Genomic DNA, 19,425 nt, shown 5'->3' on the forward strand with positions numbered 1-19,425 from the left:
TACAACCTAAAATTAACGAGAAAAGAGAAGAAAAGTGTTATTCTCATTTTTAATTTGTCATCTTACGTTCTATCTGCATTATTTAAAATTAAAAGTTATTAAACTTAGATTGCAGAATGAAGAACGAAAAAGAAAATTAAGTAAATAATTTGTTTGATTAGATTAAAAAAAAAAGGGGGCTCCTACTTATGAGACCTATGCTGCCTATAATAATACTTAATCAGTAAAAGCAATTGACATCCCAAGAAGTAGCACTGTTACCTGCATAAATTTTCAGTATATGCAAGTAGAATCCCCATTTTCCTGATTGTCCAAATTAAAAGGCCCGACAAGCCAAAGTTTAATATTATCATTAACCATCATACCAAGACCAAAAAGTTAAAAATACCATCATACTAGCTAGGAACTTGTATCATTTCCAACCTTTCATCATACCACCACACTATTATTTTAATTATTCCCATTAATTCTTTCTTCTAAACCTTATCATGCCCGCACAAATGACCATAAAAGCTAAAGATAATCTTTGTAATTAGAGGAACACAGCAACCTAGCAGCTCCAATTTGTATATGCTTCAACATAAAATTTTATAATATGATTCTCTCTATCTATACTTTTTTTATTATAAAAAAGGTAGTCTTTATAATTTTTTTTTTTTATACTACTTGCCTCTTTATATTCCTCCTTCATACGAATCACGATTTGATAAATATGCAAAAATAATTCATCAAAAACACAAAAAGAAATTTTTTTTGCATACATGTCACACTGAGCTTGTACTTATCTGATAAGGAGGAAAGTATTTTCCTTTTAAAAAAAAAAACACCAAAGTAAGGCCGGAGAAAGAGGGTTTCCTCACACACATTACTAAAGTATCATGGGTTCGAACATGAAATTACTGATCTGTAAATCAGAGTTTTTTTTAATAGACTAGACTGGTTGGCTCTTCATAAAATAAATAAAAAAGCCAAATTAGAAAACAATCAATTTTGTTTCTTTTAGGACAACACCGAGACCCAACAGAGAGAAACAGATTCTTGAAAGATATGAATCATGTCAAGGAAAAATGAGGGTGGGTGGTGAGAGTGCAAGGCGCACTAGCAGACATATGGGCCCCATCATCATCACTCTCTCCACCACCTCTCCAACCTACCCCTCCCTTCCTTCCCTCTTTGCTCTGCTTTTGCCTTTGCATTCTTCCCCTTCTTCCTTTGTGGTCCATCTATTATACACAACTCTCAAACAAACAAACAAACAAACAAACTCCCACAACTCTCAAACTCCCAGTCTTTTCTCTCTCAAACCCACAATTTCTTCAACCTTAATTTCTTTGACCTCTTCAAAATCTTCAACCTTTTCTCCTGTCTCTTTCTTGATCAATTCATGGAAGGCACACTTGGGCTACTCGGTGGTGGTGGTGGTGGGTCTTCCGGGGGCTCATCAAATGAGTCAGCAATGTCAAAGGTGGAGGTGGTGGAGCAAGACTATGTGGGGATGTCATCTGAGGTAACCTCATACCCAGCTGAGGCAGAGCTTGAGCTGGGCCTGAGCCTTGGTGGTGGTGGAGGTGGTGGTGCAGGGAAGCAGCCAAAGCCATGTGCATGGGGTGAGCGTGGTAGAATCTTGACTGCTAAAGACTTCCCTTCCATGGTGGGCTCTGCAGTTCCTTCTTCTAGGTTCTCTCACAGACCCAATGCTTCTTCTGCTGTTGCTGTTTCTGGGACTAAGAGAGCTGCTGACTCTGTTTCTCAAGAGGGTGGCTCTCCCACTGCTGTAAGGTGAGGCTATTCATGGAAAGTAAGCTCTTTTATATATATATATATTTATTCATAAAAAAGTATAAATTTTTACTCTTATGTTCTTGTGTTTGACTGCTGAGAAAACTGAGAAATTGCACATTCTCTTCTTGTTTTTGTGTCCAGTCCAGGAAAATAGAAAACTTAAGAAAAACCAAGTAGCTGTGTTCGCTTGGCTTATTTTATGCCCTCTTAAGAAAAATTTAAAAGAATTTTTTTTAATAACAATTTTCTGTTTCATATATTTATTTTCTTTTTTCTTGATTAATATTGGTCTATTATTATCAGTCTGTAATCTTTTTCATATTGCATCTAGTTTTTAATCTGTTTATGACTATTGAATTATAGAAAAAAGAACTATAATCTTTCACTCTCTTTATCTAGTCCTAAATATTTTATTTAAATTTAATGTGTTTTATACGCCATTGAATTGTAGTATTATACACTGTTGAATGCCCGCTATGTATTTTATAAAAAAATTATGGAAAAAAAACAGAGAATGTATTGTTTATTCTGACAATTAAGGTTATGAATGCTCTGTATCTCTGGTTTTGTATTTTGGATCATTGATTGTTGTATTTTGTGTTATGAAAACAGTCAAGTTGTGGGATGGCCACCTATTAGTGCTGCAAGGTTGAATAGCTTGGTTAACCAAGCAAAGACTGCAAGGGCTGAAGATGACAAGGAAGATGGGGAAAAATCTAAGGACACTTCTAAGAAGAAGATTAACATGGGTAATAAGACAAGTGCTAAAGAGAAAGGGCGTCTCGGATTTGTGAAGGTGAACATGGATGGAATTCCTATAGGGAGGAAAGTGGATATGAATGCTCACTCTTGCTATGAGACATTAGCTCAAACACTGGAGGACATGTTTTTCAGCCCCACTACAGCTATTGGTTTGTTCTCTTTCTTTGCCTTTGGTACCTTTGGCACAATTGAAACGAGTACTTTAACTCAAAAGAATGGAGGCTCTTTGTTTTGGTTCATGTTATGATCATCAATTGGTCAGTTTTGATGCACTGTGTATGTGATGTTACTACGATTGTATGACAATGGTTTTGTGCTCATGTCAGGTGGAGACAAGGAACAAGCAACAAAACCCTCTAAGCTTCTGGATGGATCCTCTGAGTTTGTACTCACTTATGAAGATAAAGAAGGAGATTGGATGCTTGTAGGAGATGTTCCTTGGGGGTATGCTTCTACCTCTAATTATTAGTTTTGTTAAAAAGAAAATGGGATGGTGAACCTAAAAAAATAAAGAGAGCAATGTACATAGTAACATCTAATTTGACATTCCCGGAGTTTCCTTTGTCTGTTACTTTCTAGTAAATAATGCTGACAGTATGTTTGCTATTTTTATGGTATATAGGATGTTCATCAGCTCAGTGAAAAGGCTTCGTATCATGAGGACCTCTGAGGCTAATGGACTTGGTATGCATTTAATATCTTCAAGCCTGTATATAGCTTTCCGATATCAGTTTGTTAGTTTATTGCATTCATACGAGATTATGAGGACCTCTTGTCTAATCCCGATTAATCATTTATTTACAGCTCCAAGATTTCAAGAAAGCAGTGAGAGACAAAGAAACAAACCTATCTAGAATAGGTGCTGCTGCCCGATTATTTTTAAGTCTGGTAAGATGAAGGAAACCTACAGTTTGACAACAGAAGGAAGTAGAAATTTGATGAGACAGAGTGTGAAGATCGGCTTCCACTGGGCTTTGCTTGCTTTTCTTTCAAAACCATTCTCTGGTTCTTGCTGGTTTTTTTTTTTTTTTTTTTTTTTTTTCTTCTGGTAGGCCATATTGTTTTTTAGGTTTTACAGCCTCTTACATAGTGCTAGCATACAGGCCTGCATACTCGGCTACATATGCTGCTTTCTCATACTGTAAATATGGGAGCACTTCATATCTAGAGTGTTGAGTTTGCTTCAATCTAGTGGACTCGTTTTTCTTGGTGATAGAAGAAAAGCTTGTATGGTTTTTGTTATTTATTAATTATTTTGGTTGTGTTGATTAGCAATTTATTTATTTATTTGTACTTCAGCCTCAAGTTTTAACTTGACTTTTGAATCATGGTACAACAATTATACTAAATTGGTAGCATAATTACTCAATTCTGAAAATATGTATGCATTTTCTATTGGTGGTAGCTGTGGTTTTGTATTCACAACGATTGCCTGCTCTTGCTAACTGGTACGACTGACAACAATGGAGGGGACCCCAATCTTCTGAGTGTCATAATAATTTTTTATTTTGGGTCAAAACTGTCATAATCCTAAGAGCTCTAGCCTGTAGAAGAAATTGTCATCATTTTGATGGTCTGTGATTTCTTCGGTTGCTCTTTCTGCTCTTACCTTAGTCAATTGGATTAAAGCTTGTGTGTCTCCATACCTTTTTGTGACTCTGCTATGAAATTTTTATCTAACATGATGATGGTAAAATCAGATATTACTTGGCAGAAACTCTCAAGACTTGTACAATTGGTAATAAGTTTATAACTAAACAATTCTCCTAGTCCCAAGTGGTGAAGATGCACTAAACTTGTTATAATTGGTGTACACTGTCATGTCTTGTTATAATTGGAGTATACTGTCATGTCATGTGGTGTTATCGTGTCATGTCACGTGGTGTTATCATCGGAAACAAAATTTCTCTAGATAAACCTCCAAACTTTTATTGATTGGCATCAGGGTCGGAAACAAAATTTCTCTAGATAAACCTCAACACTTTAATTGATTGGCATCAGGGCCTTTTGTTTTGTTCTGTATTTTTCTCAACAAAGTTGTTCTTTGTAGAGGGTAAAAATTATGTAATCATTTAGTTTTTTACCGCAGATTACTACCCAATGAGTTGATGGATACTGGACAGTGGTGGTCCTACTCTACCATAATTACCTTCTTTTAATTAATTTGTGGGACAACTGTATCTTATTAATGCTCACAGTCATGCTAGTCTCTGTTCAACTTTCTGATCTGACTTGCATGCTTTTTCTTGCTGGTTTCCATTCCATATCTTTGATGAAGGAAAAACATAAAGACTTCATTGGCAGAAAGTTACAACTGAAAATGGCTAATTGACTCTGCCAATTTCAACCTTTTCTAAATTTGAACAGTAATTGAATGACTAAGCCATCATTAAAGCTCTTCTTGAATTTTTATTTTTTGTTTGGGTCTGAATTTAAAGCTCATCTTCACTTTCACCAAAACTTGCTGAGCATGCAGCCTCAAGAAAAACACTTATAATTGAATTGGAACCCAACAGCTGGAAAGCTTTAAGTTATTACCATTTCCCCTTTCTGGGTTGCACTGTAAAGTGATCCTAGGAAGCCCTTAATGGGTGGAAGAAAAAGACAGTCACAAGTGATGAGCTTTAATGACATACAAGGCACACAGTGGCCAATTTTAGACCAAGACTATGACCCAGCAAGAGTTTGTGGTGGGGTTTGGTATATTGATTATGGCTGAGAGACTTCTGTTTGATTGTGACAATTGTTTGGTTTTTGGATTCATTTGTGCAGACATTTTGGCATGTGTTCTGCTAATTGATTACTGTGTTGTGGAATTAGGCAAAAAAAATTTAAAAAAACTTTTAAACTTTTATAACATGTTCTTAATTTTTTTTCAATTATATTAGCGAGAGATGTTTTAAACTTGGTATTTTCCTAAGGACCCTGTTTCAACCACAGATATTCAAATGGTTAACATGAAGGTAATACGATTATATCAAAGAGGTCTCCAAGGAAAAAAGGGACTTTGGAGAAAAGAGATTTTATACGACAACATAACAAGGTTTTTCTTCTTATTCCTATTCTCTGGCAGATCTCAAAGTCATGTTCCATTTTTACAAGAACTCCTACTCTATTTATAGGGAAAATAAAAAATGAATTAAATTACAAGCCAACCACCTCGGCTCGGAGCCGAGCCGTTTATGTCACATCAGATCTTAGAGGATGGTTGATCGGGGTTTGTCCACGTCCTCCGCTCATGACGTCCTCCTTACATTTTTACAAGGGGGCAGGCGTGGGCAGAATAGCCTGTTGCACACGGTGGCAATCCCATCTGGTGGGGTGGAGACCCGGACGGTTTACACCTGGCTTTGGAAGGGACGTGGGCACGCTTCGTGAGGCGCAGCGGATCGGCGGTCAGAGGGGGTCTTGTCATCGACGTGTCTGGTTTATATCCTTTTGATCTTCCTAGGACAACTCAGAGGCCGAGGCCGAGGAAGGATAGTTTACTCTGGTGCATCGTACGAGGCCCACGTGTCATGCTTTTATTAGACAGATGGGCTCGGTGTATGCCGAGCGTCAACAGACCCTCCCCAAAGTAATGTACATTTATTATGCAGGAAGTGATCTTCACCATGATGCATAAAAGTCACTGAAAATAGAAATAATAACAATGGTGTTTGTTTGGTGCATTTCAAAAATCAATGAGAGAATAAATGTTTTGATCTAGTAAAAACAAGTTCAAGATAAATAGTTTTAATAAAAGAAAACAAAACAAAGCCAATGGGATCTAACCCAGTAAAAAATGGCCTTGCCTTGATTTGCACACCACAAGTCTTGGGTTTGAATCCCCACTTTATTAACACATAGAGGCTAACTCTTTGAGTAATGAAAAGCATATGCAACCAAAGTTCAGATTTATGATGCTTTCCAAGTCCTCTGAAGTATATGGAGAAGCAAGATTCGACCTGGTATTTGAAGTTGCTGTCTGTCTGTTGTTGAGACACAGACCTGCAACGACAATCCCTTTTCCAAGTTATAAGCAATATATATGTCAAAAGTGATGGGGGTTACCCAAGTTGGAGTTCTATTTTTCAGGTTTCTTTTTGTTTTGCTGGAGAAAATTGTGGACATTGTCTGAAAACTCTTAAACCAGTGCAAGTATATAATGCAGACCACAAAAATAAAGTGTAGCATTCTTTTATGACAGCTGAGACACCAACTTCGATGCTCAACAGCAAAAGGCACAAAAGAGTTTGTTTAAACCAAAATTTCTATCCTCTGAATTTGAATGAAAACATTTAATGTTGAAACAAATAGATTAAATGCTGCAATAAGCTTTAAAGTTAAGTGTTATTTCTCCTAATTTAGAAAGGAAAATGCTAGGGAGACCAACTTGTGTACCAACTCTCTAATAGAGCGTGAGACCCCTTGTATTGGTGGGCTCCACCTCTATTAGAGAGTTGGTACACAAGTTGGTATCCCAAGTTGGTCTCCCTAGCATGACCCATTTAGAAAACAGAGGTCCATGGTTCAAGTTTAACCTGTATTATTGAAGTGCAGATAAGCTTTTAAGCCAAGCCTCATAATCATTGATTTTAGCTGAAAAATTAGGGTTTTCCAGCTAAACCAACTAAGAAATCGGAAATCCCCACGGGCAGAAAACCCCCACATTGGATCTGGTTTTGCAATTTTTATGTTACAGCACGGAGAAATAGCAAATTGCTTATTAAGAAGGGTTGAACCCGCAATCACACTCAACCTGTTACGAACTTGAAGGAAGAAACAAAAGCCACACGATTTCGGTTTTCGAATGGAGAAACTTCCACTATTATGTTGTATCTTGCACTTCTATTAAAATGCCTCTCTTACAATAACTGGTCCAACCAGCACACAAGGGATGGATGTGAGATGGATGTTGTATACATTCCTTGTATGTGAGCATTTTCCGTACAACTTAAACATGACTTCTAAAATCAGGATAAGGTCAAATTAGAACAAATTTCATGCAAGCAGAGGTCACCAAAAGTTGTCCAGTGATGTTCACTGAGACACCCTTTATTTTCTGGTCATAAAACATTCTAGCATTCTTACTAACAATTACACACATAAATACATATGGCACTGACCTAATCACAGCATACAAAACCTTTGGGAATGGTTTCCCATTATTCCTTAATCTCCGCTATCTGATAACTTATAGTGGCAAGAATACAAAGCAAACACACTGATCAAATTTATGATGATATCAATTGCCTACTGCAAAAACTCTCTCGGGTCGGTGACATAACCAGTCAAAGCAGATGCAGCAGCCGTGTAGGGGGAAGCAAGATATATCTCGCCTTCCTTGTGGCCCATTCGGCCGGGGAAGTTCCTGTTTGTTGTTGAGACACATACCTGCAAAGACAAAATGGTATAATGTACCACAGAAATAAAGAAAAAAATAGTTATCAAAACGAAGATATTTTCCTTGTTCATATAAAGTGGCACCCAATAATAGTAGGCTAGTAGCACTGAGAAGTGGATGTTCCAATATCCAAAAACATGTTTTTTAGAGTTGCTTAATCCAAATTCATTTTTCCTTGAACATGAGGGCATGACCATTGCGAATGTGTTGCAGGTTAAGGAATAGACTTGCCTTAGGTTCATTCAAGCGAGCATAGGTGTCTTTAGGACCACCTAAGCAAGCACCGCAACTGGGACTTGCAGGTGTGTCACATCCAGCTTCCTCAAATATCTGTGAGCAAGTCTTGCCACCAGATCCTGGTACTGGAAGACCATACACGTCCATCCAAACCTACAGATTTTAGCATATGCAAAATATAAGATTTTATCATGATGTATTTCATAGATTCCTTCATAAATTTATACTACAGACGTTGTCGCCTAAGCACTTAATTCTGTAGCATGACAAACCTTTTGGGTAGCAGGCACAAGAAATGTTGGCACTTTGACCTTTTTGCCCTGCAGTAAAGCAATTAGATCTTTAAAGCTAAAACCAAGAAACGAGAAAATTTCCCAGAAAATCAAATATAAACCTGGATGTGAAACAGTAGAAGGATCTACAATACAAACATGCACTCACTACCAAAAGCAAGTGCTAAAAACGACAAATAAAAACATTGAATAAAAAAATCCAAACTGTACCAGCATACCATAACCCACATAATGGTGAAATTTAATATGATAAAGAAAATACAGGTTGACTGCATAAATTTTGATTAGCAAAATGCATGTGATTTACAAATTGCAAATCATCATCAATGCATAACTACACTTATATGCATGCATTTGATAACAAAACATTCCGATGCTTATCAAAGTCTAGCACATGCTAACAACATTAAAATTCTTGAGCTATAGAGATTTGACTCCTTACTGATGCTAGAAAAACTTTAGCTGCAGCCATAAAATCCTCTGTTTTTCCACCAGTACAAGAACCAATATATACTCTGTCAATTTTCACATCTTTGCATTCTCTTGCCAAAGCACGATTATCAGGAGAATGAGGCTGCAAAATAATTAAAAAACATTAGTAGGACAAGAGAGGAAAAATTAGCAACCTTTGAAGATCTAAAACAGAGACTAAACATTATGAGATTAATCTATGTGCTACTCACCTTTGCCACCAATGGCTCTAGTTTTGAGATATCAAATCTGTACTCAGACAGAAATCTAGATGCAAACAAAACAAACTTATTAATACAAATGAATTTCCAAATATCATGATTATTAAGGACCAAAATAAAGTAGGTCAATACAAGGGATACAAAAGGCCAGCATGAATTATTCATTTTAACATTCAATTCTCTTAAATCTGACAAAAATTTACAAATGATAAGGTTACTAGCCAGTGATACAATCTGAACTAAGCTACAATGGTAAATGACCACATAGTACTTAAATATGGCATTTAAATATGTATATTTTCAAAAAGAAGACTGCAGAAAGATATCTGGTTATTCTAGCTTAGAATTAGAACCTCAAAATCCCAATAAAATCATATTCTGGAAAGCTGACTTCATAATACTGGTAAATCTTGAAGGTACTTAAAAATGCATTAACCATAAAACTAAACAGAAAATTTTAGAGTGCATGTCTACATTGAATGCAAATACATGCTTCAGATTTCAAAGTTATTACACAACAGAAGTATCACATTATAAGCTGGATCATGAAACGGAATAATAAAGTGTGGGTATTTAATAGCATAAACTACCTTGCTTTGTCATCACTGTATACAGGTTCATAGGGCACAGAAGTCTTATCCTGCAATTCAACACATAATATTATACAGGTTGTGCTAGACAACACAAATGTATGTGACAGGGAAAAAAAAAGAACAAGATCTGTTGCAAAACCACCATGAAAAAGTAACGTCTGTGATAAGATAAAAGCAAAACCCTATGCATGGCTCTAAGGCAAGGCTTGCTCCCAACCCCATTCTACTGATTCTAAACTCAGCCTTGGGCCTGCTGCCATAAGGCATACCATTGTGTGCATGTGAGAGAGAGAGAGAGAGCTATCATAGCATTTGATGATATAGCACTAACCTCAAGGTACTTATATGTGGTGCTATCAGCAGGAACAATACCATTTTTACCCCCAGCCTCAACAACCATGTTGCATAATGTCATCCTTTCTTCCATCTGTCCAGCACAGGTTCATTAAAGAGTAATTAACAACTGCAACCAGATGAATCATGTCATCATACACGCATTCAGTGAGACCTTTAAATTTCACTTACAGATAAGCTTTCAACAGTGCTGCCAACAAACTCCATAGCTTTATATGTTGCACCAGAAACAGATATTTCACCAATAATCTGCCAGATGAAAATCATTTATCAGGGCAACAACAGGAAGACTGGTTGTGTTCATCAAGTTATAGATCAAACAACTGAAAATCATAAGCTCTATCGAACTGATATATTTTAAATTTTCAGTATGTCATGAACAATGAACGGAAACAAATGCCTTTAGACTTGGTTAAACTTACTTGCAGAATCAAATCTTTGGCAAGCAAATAGTCAGGCATTTCACCATCCATCACAAATCTCAATGTTGGAGGTACCTGCAATTTAAAGAAGGCAATCAGAAAAGTAAAAAAACACAACACAATTTACTGACCACAACAGAAATTATGAATTTCGAGATTTAACTACCTAGATCACACACAGCTCATACAGGAATGACAAACACATTTAGCTTCTAGAAAAGCACCATTTCCTTTTTGCTCTCCATAGTTTGTGGATTCCTGACCTGTTTTCTACGTGTCTAACAACTACTATTGTGTGCTTTTGACTTTTTGAAAATTGAGAAACCCAAGCGAGGAGTATACCCCATTCTCAAATATTAGAAACTGAACATGCCTACGATAAAAGAAATAATATTCTAAGACATCCACCTAGACTATTTAATCTAGGGTTTATGGCACAAGTGCGGTGCTAGTGCTTACTTGACATGAATTTAGCATAACAAACACATGGTACTACAGTCAGTTCTTTGATATTGCATGTATGTACCCGGCTCAGGCAATTTTAGTTACTTCTAGCCAAACACAACCATCCAAAAATGTCTAAATCAAATCCTTTCAAGTGCGCACTATCATCACCTTCATGGCCACAAATAAAAAAAGCAGAATGATGGCATAATAGTTCTAAAAACTTATAGATACACACCTTTGGACGTCAGCCCACACACCATTCATTTAAATAACATGCAGCTTATTCAATCCTATTGTTTGTCACCACCTACTATCCGAAGCACATTTTATATTGCTTTCATATCACTTATTACGACATAATTTAGTAAAATTACGAATTTGTACAACTACATACATAGTTCCTGATGTTTCAAGTCAAAAACTAGTTGTCAAAAATTGATGTTTCTATCAATACATGTAACATTAACACATGGGGCATCACCTAGATGACATGTTCATATCCAGAACAGAAATGTTTATGCATATCCCAATGTCGATCATTCACTGAATCACTACCCCCTCAAACAATTTGTACATGTCATTATTCATACCAATACCAAAGACATAATCCAACGTACAAGCCGAAATATCTCTACCATTATAACAATGTTGATGATTCATTAGCCCTTCATTTATTACACAAACTTAGACACTAATTCTAAATTACTCTAAAATCATCACCAATTACACATAAGGTAAGAAATAACTCCCAAACCATTGGTGTCACAAGATCAGCAAATAATATCAATGCCTCAGAAGATTTTGATAGGTGTGAAACACAATATGAAAGCTAAACAGGGAGAATGGGACCCGTATTAACCAATATTATATTAATGGAAGCCAAAATATCCGTGGAATTACACCATTTGCATGACATCTTTCGGTCAGTGATAAGTATATGTGATTGGGAAAGTAGAAATGAAAACAAATCTGAAACATCTGCAAACCTTGAGCAGGAGCTTCCCAGTACCCAACACAAAACCTGCATCAGTGTTCCCGATTCCAGTAGCAAATTGTCCAAAAGCTCCCGCAGTACAGGTGTGAGAATCTGTACCCAGTAGGACCTGAAGGCAATATAAAGTGTTTGATTGCTGTTTTGGATTGTAAAGCCATAAAATAGTAGTGAACTCTGCAAAATGAAAGTACCTCTCCAGGCCTGCAATGGCCTTCTTGAGCAAGAGCAACATGGCACACACCCTTATAATCTGGGTTAGCCTGCAAAGTTGTGAGTTAAACTCAATATCTGAAAATAAAAGCAAATAAACCATAAGAAACAATACGACTTCAGAGCCACACCTTAAAATTACCCAGATCCTTGATATCATAGAAGTACTTGATGTTTTGTTCTGTGCAGAAATCCCTCAAAATATCCACATTACGATTCGCACGTTCATCACTTGTAAATATATAATGGTCAGGTATAATTACAATCTTTTCACGGTCCCAAACCTGTAATGTCAAAACAATGATGCAATATTTATCCCCCAAGAAAACATAAATAATGCAGCGATTACAAATTTCAGATATGGAAAATAGACATTTTTAACAGTAAAAAAACACACAGCAAGACAGAGCTGAAGATGTAAGCTTAAAAAAAACCAAATATACGCCATCAAGCTATGAGTCAGGCAAATAAAATCCATCAACCAATTATCGGGGCATTTGGATCCCTAACACTCAATTCTGCTCCTGAGGGAAGCACCACAAGGATTTAGCCAACTCTACTCTATCTCTTATTATATAGTTTCCGATAGTTCACCCTCCCCTTTCTTTTGGTGCTTGAATAATATCCGAACTTATTAATCATCAATTTTTTTTCCCTCCACGCCTCCCACAGGAAACTCCTTAATTTATCAACTTTCCTAGCCACCCTATTGGACAATCTTAAAAGGGACATGAAATACATAGGGAGACTACTCAGTATAGGTTGAGTCAAGATAAGCCTCCACATCTAGCAACACAGCCTTCTTCCACTACCTATGTCACATGCCGCTCCCTTTGCTAGGGACCTCTGGATCTATCCTTCATATTGATTGCTACCAGCACAACCTTGGGTGTGTTAATCTTTCGGCCTGACTTAACTTAAAAGAGTGATAATCTGAGCAAAATTGGCAAATTTCTCCACCCTAACTGTCAAGAAAAGAAATGTCATTCGCAAATTGAAGGTGAGACACTTGTTTTCACTCCTTCCCCAATGTGAAACCTTCTAAGAAAGAACAATTTCTAGCTCTCAACAACAACCTCCTAGAGATCTCAACAAATAATGTAAATAAAACGGGGTGGAGCAACTCCCACCTGTTGTAGCCCCCAAGAAGCTCTAAATCTTCCTCTCGACCTCCCATCTATAATCATTGAAAAGCTAAAGAAGCTCAAGCAATGAATAATTCACAGCACCCACTTCCTGCCAAAACCTATTCTATGCATCTCTGAATGTGATCATTACCATTGCTAGATAAAGAGAGTCACCCTGACTTGATCAATGAACCTATTACGTCTCACTTAAAATTTATGCCAACTCCTTTTCGTTTTTGGTTTGTAAAACGTGTTTAGATAACCTAGGAATATGGCTTCTGATTGTGCTGCTTCAGGGGCCATCCCGATTTCTTCTCTCCCTAGTTCAGCTCTTAAAGTTTAAGAGGGAGTTGGGCTGGTGGGTGTTTAATACACTGATGTTTTTAGCAAAAAATGAAGTACCTTGGCGTTCTGGCCGAACTCTTTCTTGAAGATCCCAAAGGAACCAGGGCCACAAACATCATGGGTCATCAAAACATCGACGTTGACCCAAACATTCTCACCGGGGCTCAACTGGGTTTTCTCAGAAGCTCTAGCAAATATCTTCTCAGTCATCGTCATTCCCGTCTTGACCTGAAAATGAATCAAAACCCAATGTAAAAAACCATGAGCTGGAGATTCCCATTAATTCTAATCGCACAAAACAACGAAGAAAAAGGGAAATAAAGATCCTAACCGAGCCAGTAGTGGCAGGCTTGCGCTCTGATTGTTTTGGTGCAGTGACCGAACAGACTGTCTTCGATGTTCTCTTGCATTTCTGACTGGAGAGCGGCGATGCGGAAGAGAAAGCAGAGAGACCCAAATCTTTCTGCGGTTCAAATCAAATTTCAGAAGACATGGTTTAGTGAAACAGGAAAACAAAAGGAAAAAGAAAGAGTTAAGACTTAAATGTGAGAACTTTATACGGGTATTGAACAAAAAGAGAATACCTTGTTGCTGATGAAAGAGGTGGATGGTGGAGCAACAGTGGAGCAAGCAGCCATGGGTGTGAAATGTGTGGTTATTCGGCAAAACACAGTTTTCTGAAAGGAAGAAAATGAAAAGCAAGTTGGGGTTTTGGTTTTGTGTTTGTTTGTGTTATTGAAACTGAGAGGCGGCGGCTAAGGGCGTGAATTGGGGCACACTACAGATGACAAGTGGAGGCGTGTGCTTGGCGTTGCTTTTTTTTAAATTAGCCACCAATTTTAACCTGTTAAAAGTGAATATGTGGAAAAAGAAGGCTACATTCCCGGATTTTTCTTTGTTTTATTTATTTATTAATTTTTTATTTTATTTTATTTTATTTTATTTTAATTAATGTTTTTTGTTCTTTTTAATCTTATTCAAGGGGTAAAATTAAGTTTTGCATTGTAAAAAAATTCACTTTGTCTATCTACCCGAATTATCACTTTTGTTCGTTCTATTTGGGAAAAATGGGTTTCAAACTTGAGACTTCTTTTAATACTAAAAAATAAATATTATTAAATCTTAATTACTCATAAATGAATTTACGCAAAGATATTCTTAAAATACAATAAACCCAAAAAATAAAACTCAATAAATGGCCTAGGATTCAAGATCTCATATCGGAAAAAATAGCATATCCTAGAGTGGTTTAAGAGCTCTTGAGTACCATCAACACGTCTAGCCCAGTGAAAAAGGTCATTGACTTGTAGATCAGAGGTCTTAGCTTCGAATCCCCATGACATCATAGTTGTGTGTGCATGTGTGTGATAAATTATTCTCCCCTCTAGTTTAGACTGTTGCTTGTACTCCAAAAAAAAAAACAGTACTTCCCTTACAAGCCAGTTTTCAGGGACATGTTGAACTATTCATAAGAAGTTGATGCCTAAAACTTATCAAATAATAACCACTTAACATTTTCTGTAATTTGTGTTTTGGACTTTGGAGAGGATTTTACTAGTGGGAATTGGGTGTGGCATGGGCTAGGCTAGAGCCTGGCTTGAGAAAAAGAGTATGGGCCTCGCCCTCACAAATGGACCATTAGAATCGTATAAATTTTTTTAAAAATAAAAATAAAAAATGGACCGTTAGAATCTGCTGGGTATGAGTATGACAACCCAAAAAATCCTATTTTATTAGCTTTTTTTTTTTCTTCTTCCAAAGCAAAACATTTTATTAAACCACAGGCCAAATTATAGAACGAGTCATGTTGATAGTCCTTGTATTTGGTTTTGTAATTTACCTTCGTCAAGTTTTTTAAAAGGTATTTATAATGTTCGGAAGCTTGGGTTCCTCAGAGTCAAGAGTCAGAATAACTTCGTTGCAATTTTCATGTTTTTTTTAGAACAAGTTAGACAAAAAACACAGTGCCTCTTTGGAGGCCAGGTTGAGGTGCTGCAGAAGTGTCACACTGTGAAATGATTCAAGATGTTCGCAAGAGGCAAAAATAACGATAATAATTCGATCAATAAGATTAAAAATTGCGAGCATCTTCAAGTTGCAAGTCTAAACATGAACTCTCTATAATATTCCCAGACCAAATCAATAGCTAGTTGATTATTTATGAGAGTGTTAATTTTTTATTATTATATTTTTTTGGTAGGTGAGTTGATAAAGGAAGAGTTTCTAAATTTTTAGGGTGTTTTAATTAGTCAAGGCCTAAAGCGAAAATCACAGTGGGGTCTTATTATTATTATTATTTTAGAAATTCTATGACTACAATCATAATTCAATCAAAAAAGCCATTATCCACAAAGTGCAAATATTAATTACTTCATAGATTTCATACCACGATGTCACAACTTTAATTTGGACTGCATGCAAACATCCTTTGTGAATTTTGATTTAGAAAAATAAACAACTATGGTTGGGATTTGAAATTCTCCAGGAATGTAAACCCAGTGTGGTAGTCACACAGAATGTCATTGATATTTTTCTTAAACTAAGCAGATCTTCATATAGATACATACATTATATATATATATATATAGTTATTCTATTATTCGGATGTCTGCACGTTATTATCGTGTGAATGCTATTATAAATAGGCAAGAAAGAAGGGATATGTAGTACAAAATACATGGCATTCGCACGATAAATAATGTCTGAATGTCCGCATAGAAGAATTTCTATATAGCCCCTCCCTCCCCCCCCCCCCCCCCAAAAAAACTTATTTGACCTCCCTACTATATTATATATAATATATAATATATAATTGTTTGTGCCTAATAAATCACGGCCATGAACTGACCGAAGGAGCCCCTTTTCTCGGCCCTGGCATTTGCTCAAACGCAGCGTTTTGCCAAGATATTTGGCCCTCTTGTAGACAAAGGAAAAGTTGCTAAGGCACGATCATCTCGGCCTCGATAATAGGCCGAGGCCGAGGCCGAACAAAATCACGGCCAATAATATCGAAAAATCAAATCATCACGTGATAGCAGGGTCCCATGCTTCATTTAATGAAGTAATGCCTCTGTTTATTGCAGCAAACCCACTGGCCACAAATAAGCATTTAATGCACGAGAGAAGGTGGGAAGTGACTGAAGTCAGGTTGTGGCGACAGGAAACAGAGTGATTAGACGCAGACATTCTCACAAGAATTCTTGCAGCTTGAGAGATTGGGTGACTAGCTATCAGAACAATAAATGCGTCCCCACAGCCAAATGCGCAGAACCCACGATCAAGGCGGCGGCCGAGATTCACCAGGATTTATGGGGTCACACTACCATACTTCACGATCCCAAATGTTGATTGGACTACCCACTTGCTCTAATCAGACTCCACTATGCAGGATTTCAACCTCGATAACTCCTCCAGGAACCCTTCCTATAAATACAAGGCTCAAGACTACTTTCAAAGGGTTCAAACACCAAACAAAAGCCTCCCATTGAGCAAATTATATTTTCCTGTAATGCACTTTCAATATCTTTACTTGCTTTTCTAGGAGTAGTGTTAGTTGTAAGGAAAATTCATTCATCAATATATCATACGACCCTTGATTTTCAAGGCGCCGGAGCACCATCTCTGTTATTCATTCATTCACCCCATATATCATACGACTGCCGCTCACTGAGCAGCGCGCCGGAGCAGCGCCCAAAACCCACCATCAGCACCACCCCTAAACGGCCTTGTAGCTCAGGCCGTGAACCTTGCAGCCGAGATCAGTTCCTCTCTCGGCTACAGTCGTTTGATTAGAAGACGAGTTCAAACAGGCGCACCACTTAACCATTTCCATCCACATCAACCTCTCGACGCAAGGTAGGCCGTGCTGGCACGCCCGCACACAACCGCACCGCATCCAAAAGCAGGAAGCCACGTGTCAACGCACATCCCCTCGGCCCGGAACCCCAGGCCGTGAGATCTGCATGGTAGACAATAATATATACACTTAATAATCGACAACTTGTAATTTAGTTAATGGCCTCTCTAAAATAAATTAGACATAATTAAATTCAAAACTCTAACATGTAAGTTTTAAATCATATGTATTTGATATACTTTATTTTCTATTTTGGCATCCCGAATCTTACAATTCTAGCTCCGCCAATATATATAAAATCTTACAATTCTAGCTCCACCAATATATATAAATCTATATATATGCAAAATGAGTAAAGTCATTTGTTGATGCATTTGAAAGAGATGTGTCAGAAAAAGTAAGTTTCCGTTCTCATTACTAACATTATATCTTGCTTTATAGATTACATAATACGATGCCACAACTTTGATTTGAACTGCATACATCCTTTGTGAATTTCAATAGGGATAAACAAACAACTGTGGTTGGGATTTCTCCAAGAATTTAGACTCAGTTTGGGAGCCACATAAGAAACTGTCAGCTGTCTTTCTAAACCCATCTCTTTATAAAACTTTGAAAATTCCTGTGATGTGTACTCTCCTCCTCTGTCACTTCTCAGTTTCTTAATTTGGTAACCACTCTGCAATTCAACCATGACTTTGAACTTTCTGAAAATGTTCAGTGCTTGAGACTTATACTGCAAGAAAAATACCCAACACATTCTAGTGTGGTCATCAATAAAAGTGAGAAAGTATCTGTTCCCACCAAGAGTCATGGTCTGCATTGGACCACAGATGTCAGAATGAATCAGTTCTAGTGGCTGTGAAGCTCTCCAAACCTTTTCTCTATTAAAGGAACTTGTGTGACTCTTGCCTATAGCACAACCAGAACAAACTTTCTCAGACTCTTTCAGTTTAGGCAAACCCTGCACCATATCCTTCTCTTGCAGGAGCATCAAACTGAGGTAGTTTAGATGTCCATATCTTCTGTGCCACAACCAAGATGATTCTTCCAGAGTTGCCTTATTAGCCATGACAGGATTGACATATTGAAGGTTTAAGGGAAAACATCGGTTCCCTTTCATTTGCACTCTTGCAATTAATTCTTTCATCTGTTTTCCCTCATAAATATCAACCACATTGTCACCAAACACTAACCAATGCCCATGTTCTACCATCTGCCCCACACTCAACAGGTTCTCATCCAATCCAGGCACAATCATTACCTCTTTGATATATCTAGTGACACCTTGCACCTCAATTGCCAAAATGCCTTTTCCTGTTGATTGTACTAAGTCACCAGTACCCATCTTAACTCTACAATTCACACTTCTGTCTATATTGATAACTAGAGACTCATGTGATGTCATATGATTACTACATGCACTGTCAACATACCAAACATTCTTATTTCTACCAATGGTGGCAGAATGGCAGGCATAAAACATAGTTACTGGTTCTGTTACCTGATTTGCTACATTAGCAAGCTTCTCCCCCTTGTTTGCTTGATTACAATCTTTGATGAAATGACCAAAACGATTGCAGCCATGACACTTTGGTTTCCCTTTAAACCAACATTCACCATAGTGTAGTTTGTCACAGTGCTTACATTTTCCCTTAGCTTGTTCAGCTTTGTCTCCTTGGCCATTCTTTCCACCTTGATGAGTATTATTCTGAAACTTAGAGTCCCATTTCTTGTCCTTTGATGTCCAGTTTTTCTTCGACTTGTTATTACCAAAACCAGAATGAGACTGAGACCCTTTTTGATTTATGCTCATACTGCTGAAAGCTTTCTCAGTGGTGCTTTCAGAGTGCCTATCTAAACGTTGAGCAAATCCCCTCAGTGCAACAATTACTTCTTGTACCTCAATAGCCTCAATATCCTTG

At 37.2% G+C, this 19,425-nt stretch overlaps 2 protein-coding genes across 2 annotated transcripts; one reads left to right on the forward strand and one right to left on the reverse strand.

The window, feature by feature from the left end:
- The first annotated feature begins 1,288 nt into the window (after nucleotides 1-1,288).
- LOC110756352 (auxin-responsive protein IAA13-like) lies at nucleotides 1,289-3,842 on the forward strand. Its single transcript, XM_021957768.2, has 5 exons — nucleotides 1,289-1,779; nucleotides 2,395-2,693; nucleotides 2,871-2,988; nucleotides 3,167-3,228; nucleotides 3,349-3,842. The coding sequence occupies exons 1-5, from the start codon at nucleotides 1,385-1,387 to the stop codon at nucleotides 3,396-3,398; spliced, it is 924 nt and encodes a 307-aa protein (XP_021813460.1). The 5' UTR covers nucleotides 1,289-1,384; the 3' UTR covers nucleotides 3,399-3,842.
- A 3,700-nt stretch (nucleotides 3,843-7,542) lies between these two features.
- Nucleotides 7,543-14,412, reverse strand: IIL1 (isopropyl malate isomerase large subunit 1). The gene is made up of 15 exons (XM_021957770.2): nucleotides 14,229-14,412; nucleotides 13,976-14,107; nucleotides 13,702-13,872; nucleotides 12,304-12,456; nucleotides 12,154-12,222; nucleotides 11,955-12,071; nucleotides 10,522-10,596; nucleotides 10,271-10,348; nucleotides 10,077-10,172; nucleotides 9,743-9,792; nucleotides 9,144-9,198; nucleotides 8,903-9,034; nucleotides 8,440-8,487; nucleotides 8,162-8,320; nucleotides 7,543-7,920 (listed from the first exon to the last, which is right to left on the reverse strand). Exons 1-15 carry the CDS (start codon nucleotides 14,280-14,282, stop codon nucleotides 7,780-7,782), a joined length of 1,530 nt encoding a protein of 509 aa, XP_021813462.2. The 5' UTR covers nucleotides 14,283-14,412; the 3' UTR covers nucleotides 7,543-7,779.
- Between the last annotated feature and the right edge of the window lie 5,013 nt (nucleotides 14,413-19,425).

The sequence above is a fragment of the Prunus avium genome, chromosome 1, assembly GCF_965620075.1.
Source record: "Prunus avium chromosome 1, drPruAviu1.hap1.1, whole genome shotgun sequence".
Classification (NCBI taxonomy): domain Eukaryota; kingdom Viridiplantae; phylum Streptophyta; class Magnoliopsida; order Rosales; family Rosaceae; genus Prunus; species Prunus avium.

Excerpts from the sequence above, each read along its gene's own strand:
- IIL1 (XM_021957770.2), bottom strand. The coding sequence starts at position 14,282 with ATGGCTGCTTGCTCCACTGTTGCTCCACCATCCACCTCTTTCATCAGC. Across the intron at positions 14,108-14,228 it reads CCTCTTTCATCAGCAACAAG|AAAGATTTGGGTCTCTCTGC; the intron begins GTATTCTCTTTT and ends TTTGAACCGCAG. Across the intron at positions 9,035-9,143 it reads TAGAGCCATTGGTGGCAAAG|CCTCATTCTCCTGATAATCG; the intron begins GTGAGTAGCACA and ends ATTATTTTGCAG.
- LOC110756352 (XM_021957768.2), top strand. The coding sequence starts at position 1,385 with ATGGAAGGCACACTTGGGCTACTCGGTGGTGGTGGTGGTGGGTCTTCC. Across the intron at positions 1,780-2,394 it reads GGCTCTCCCACTGCTGTAAG|TCAAGTTGTGGGATGGCCAC; the intron begins GTGAGGCTATTC and ends TTATGAAAACAG. Across the intron at positions 2,989-3,166 it reads GTAGGAGATGTTCCTTGGGG|GATGTTCATCAGCTCAGTGA; the intron begins GTATGCTTCTAC and ends TATGGTATATAG.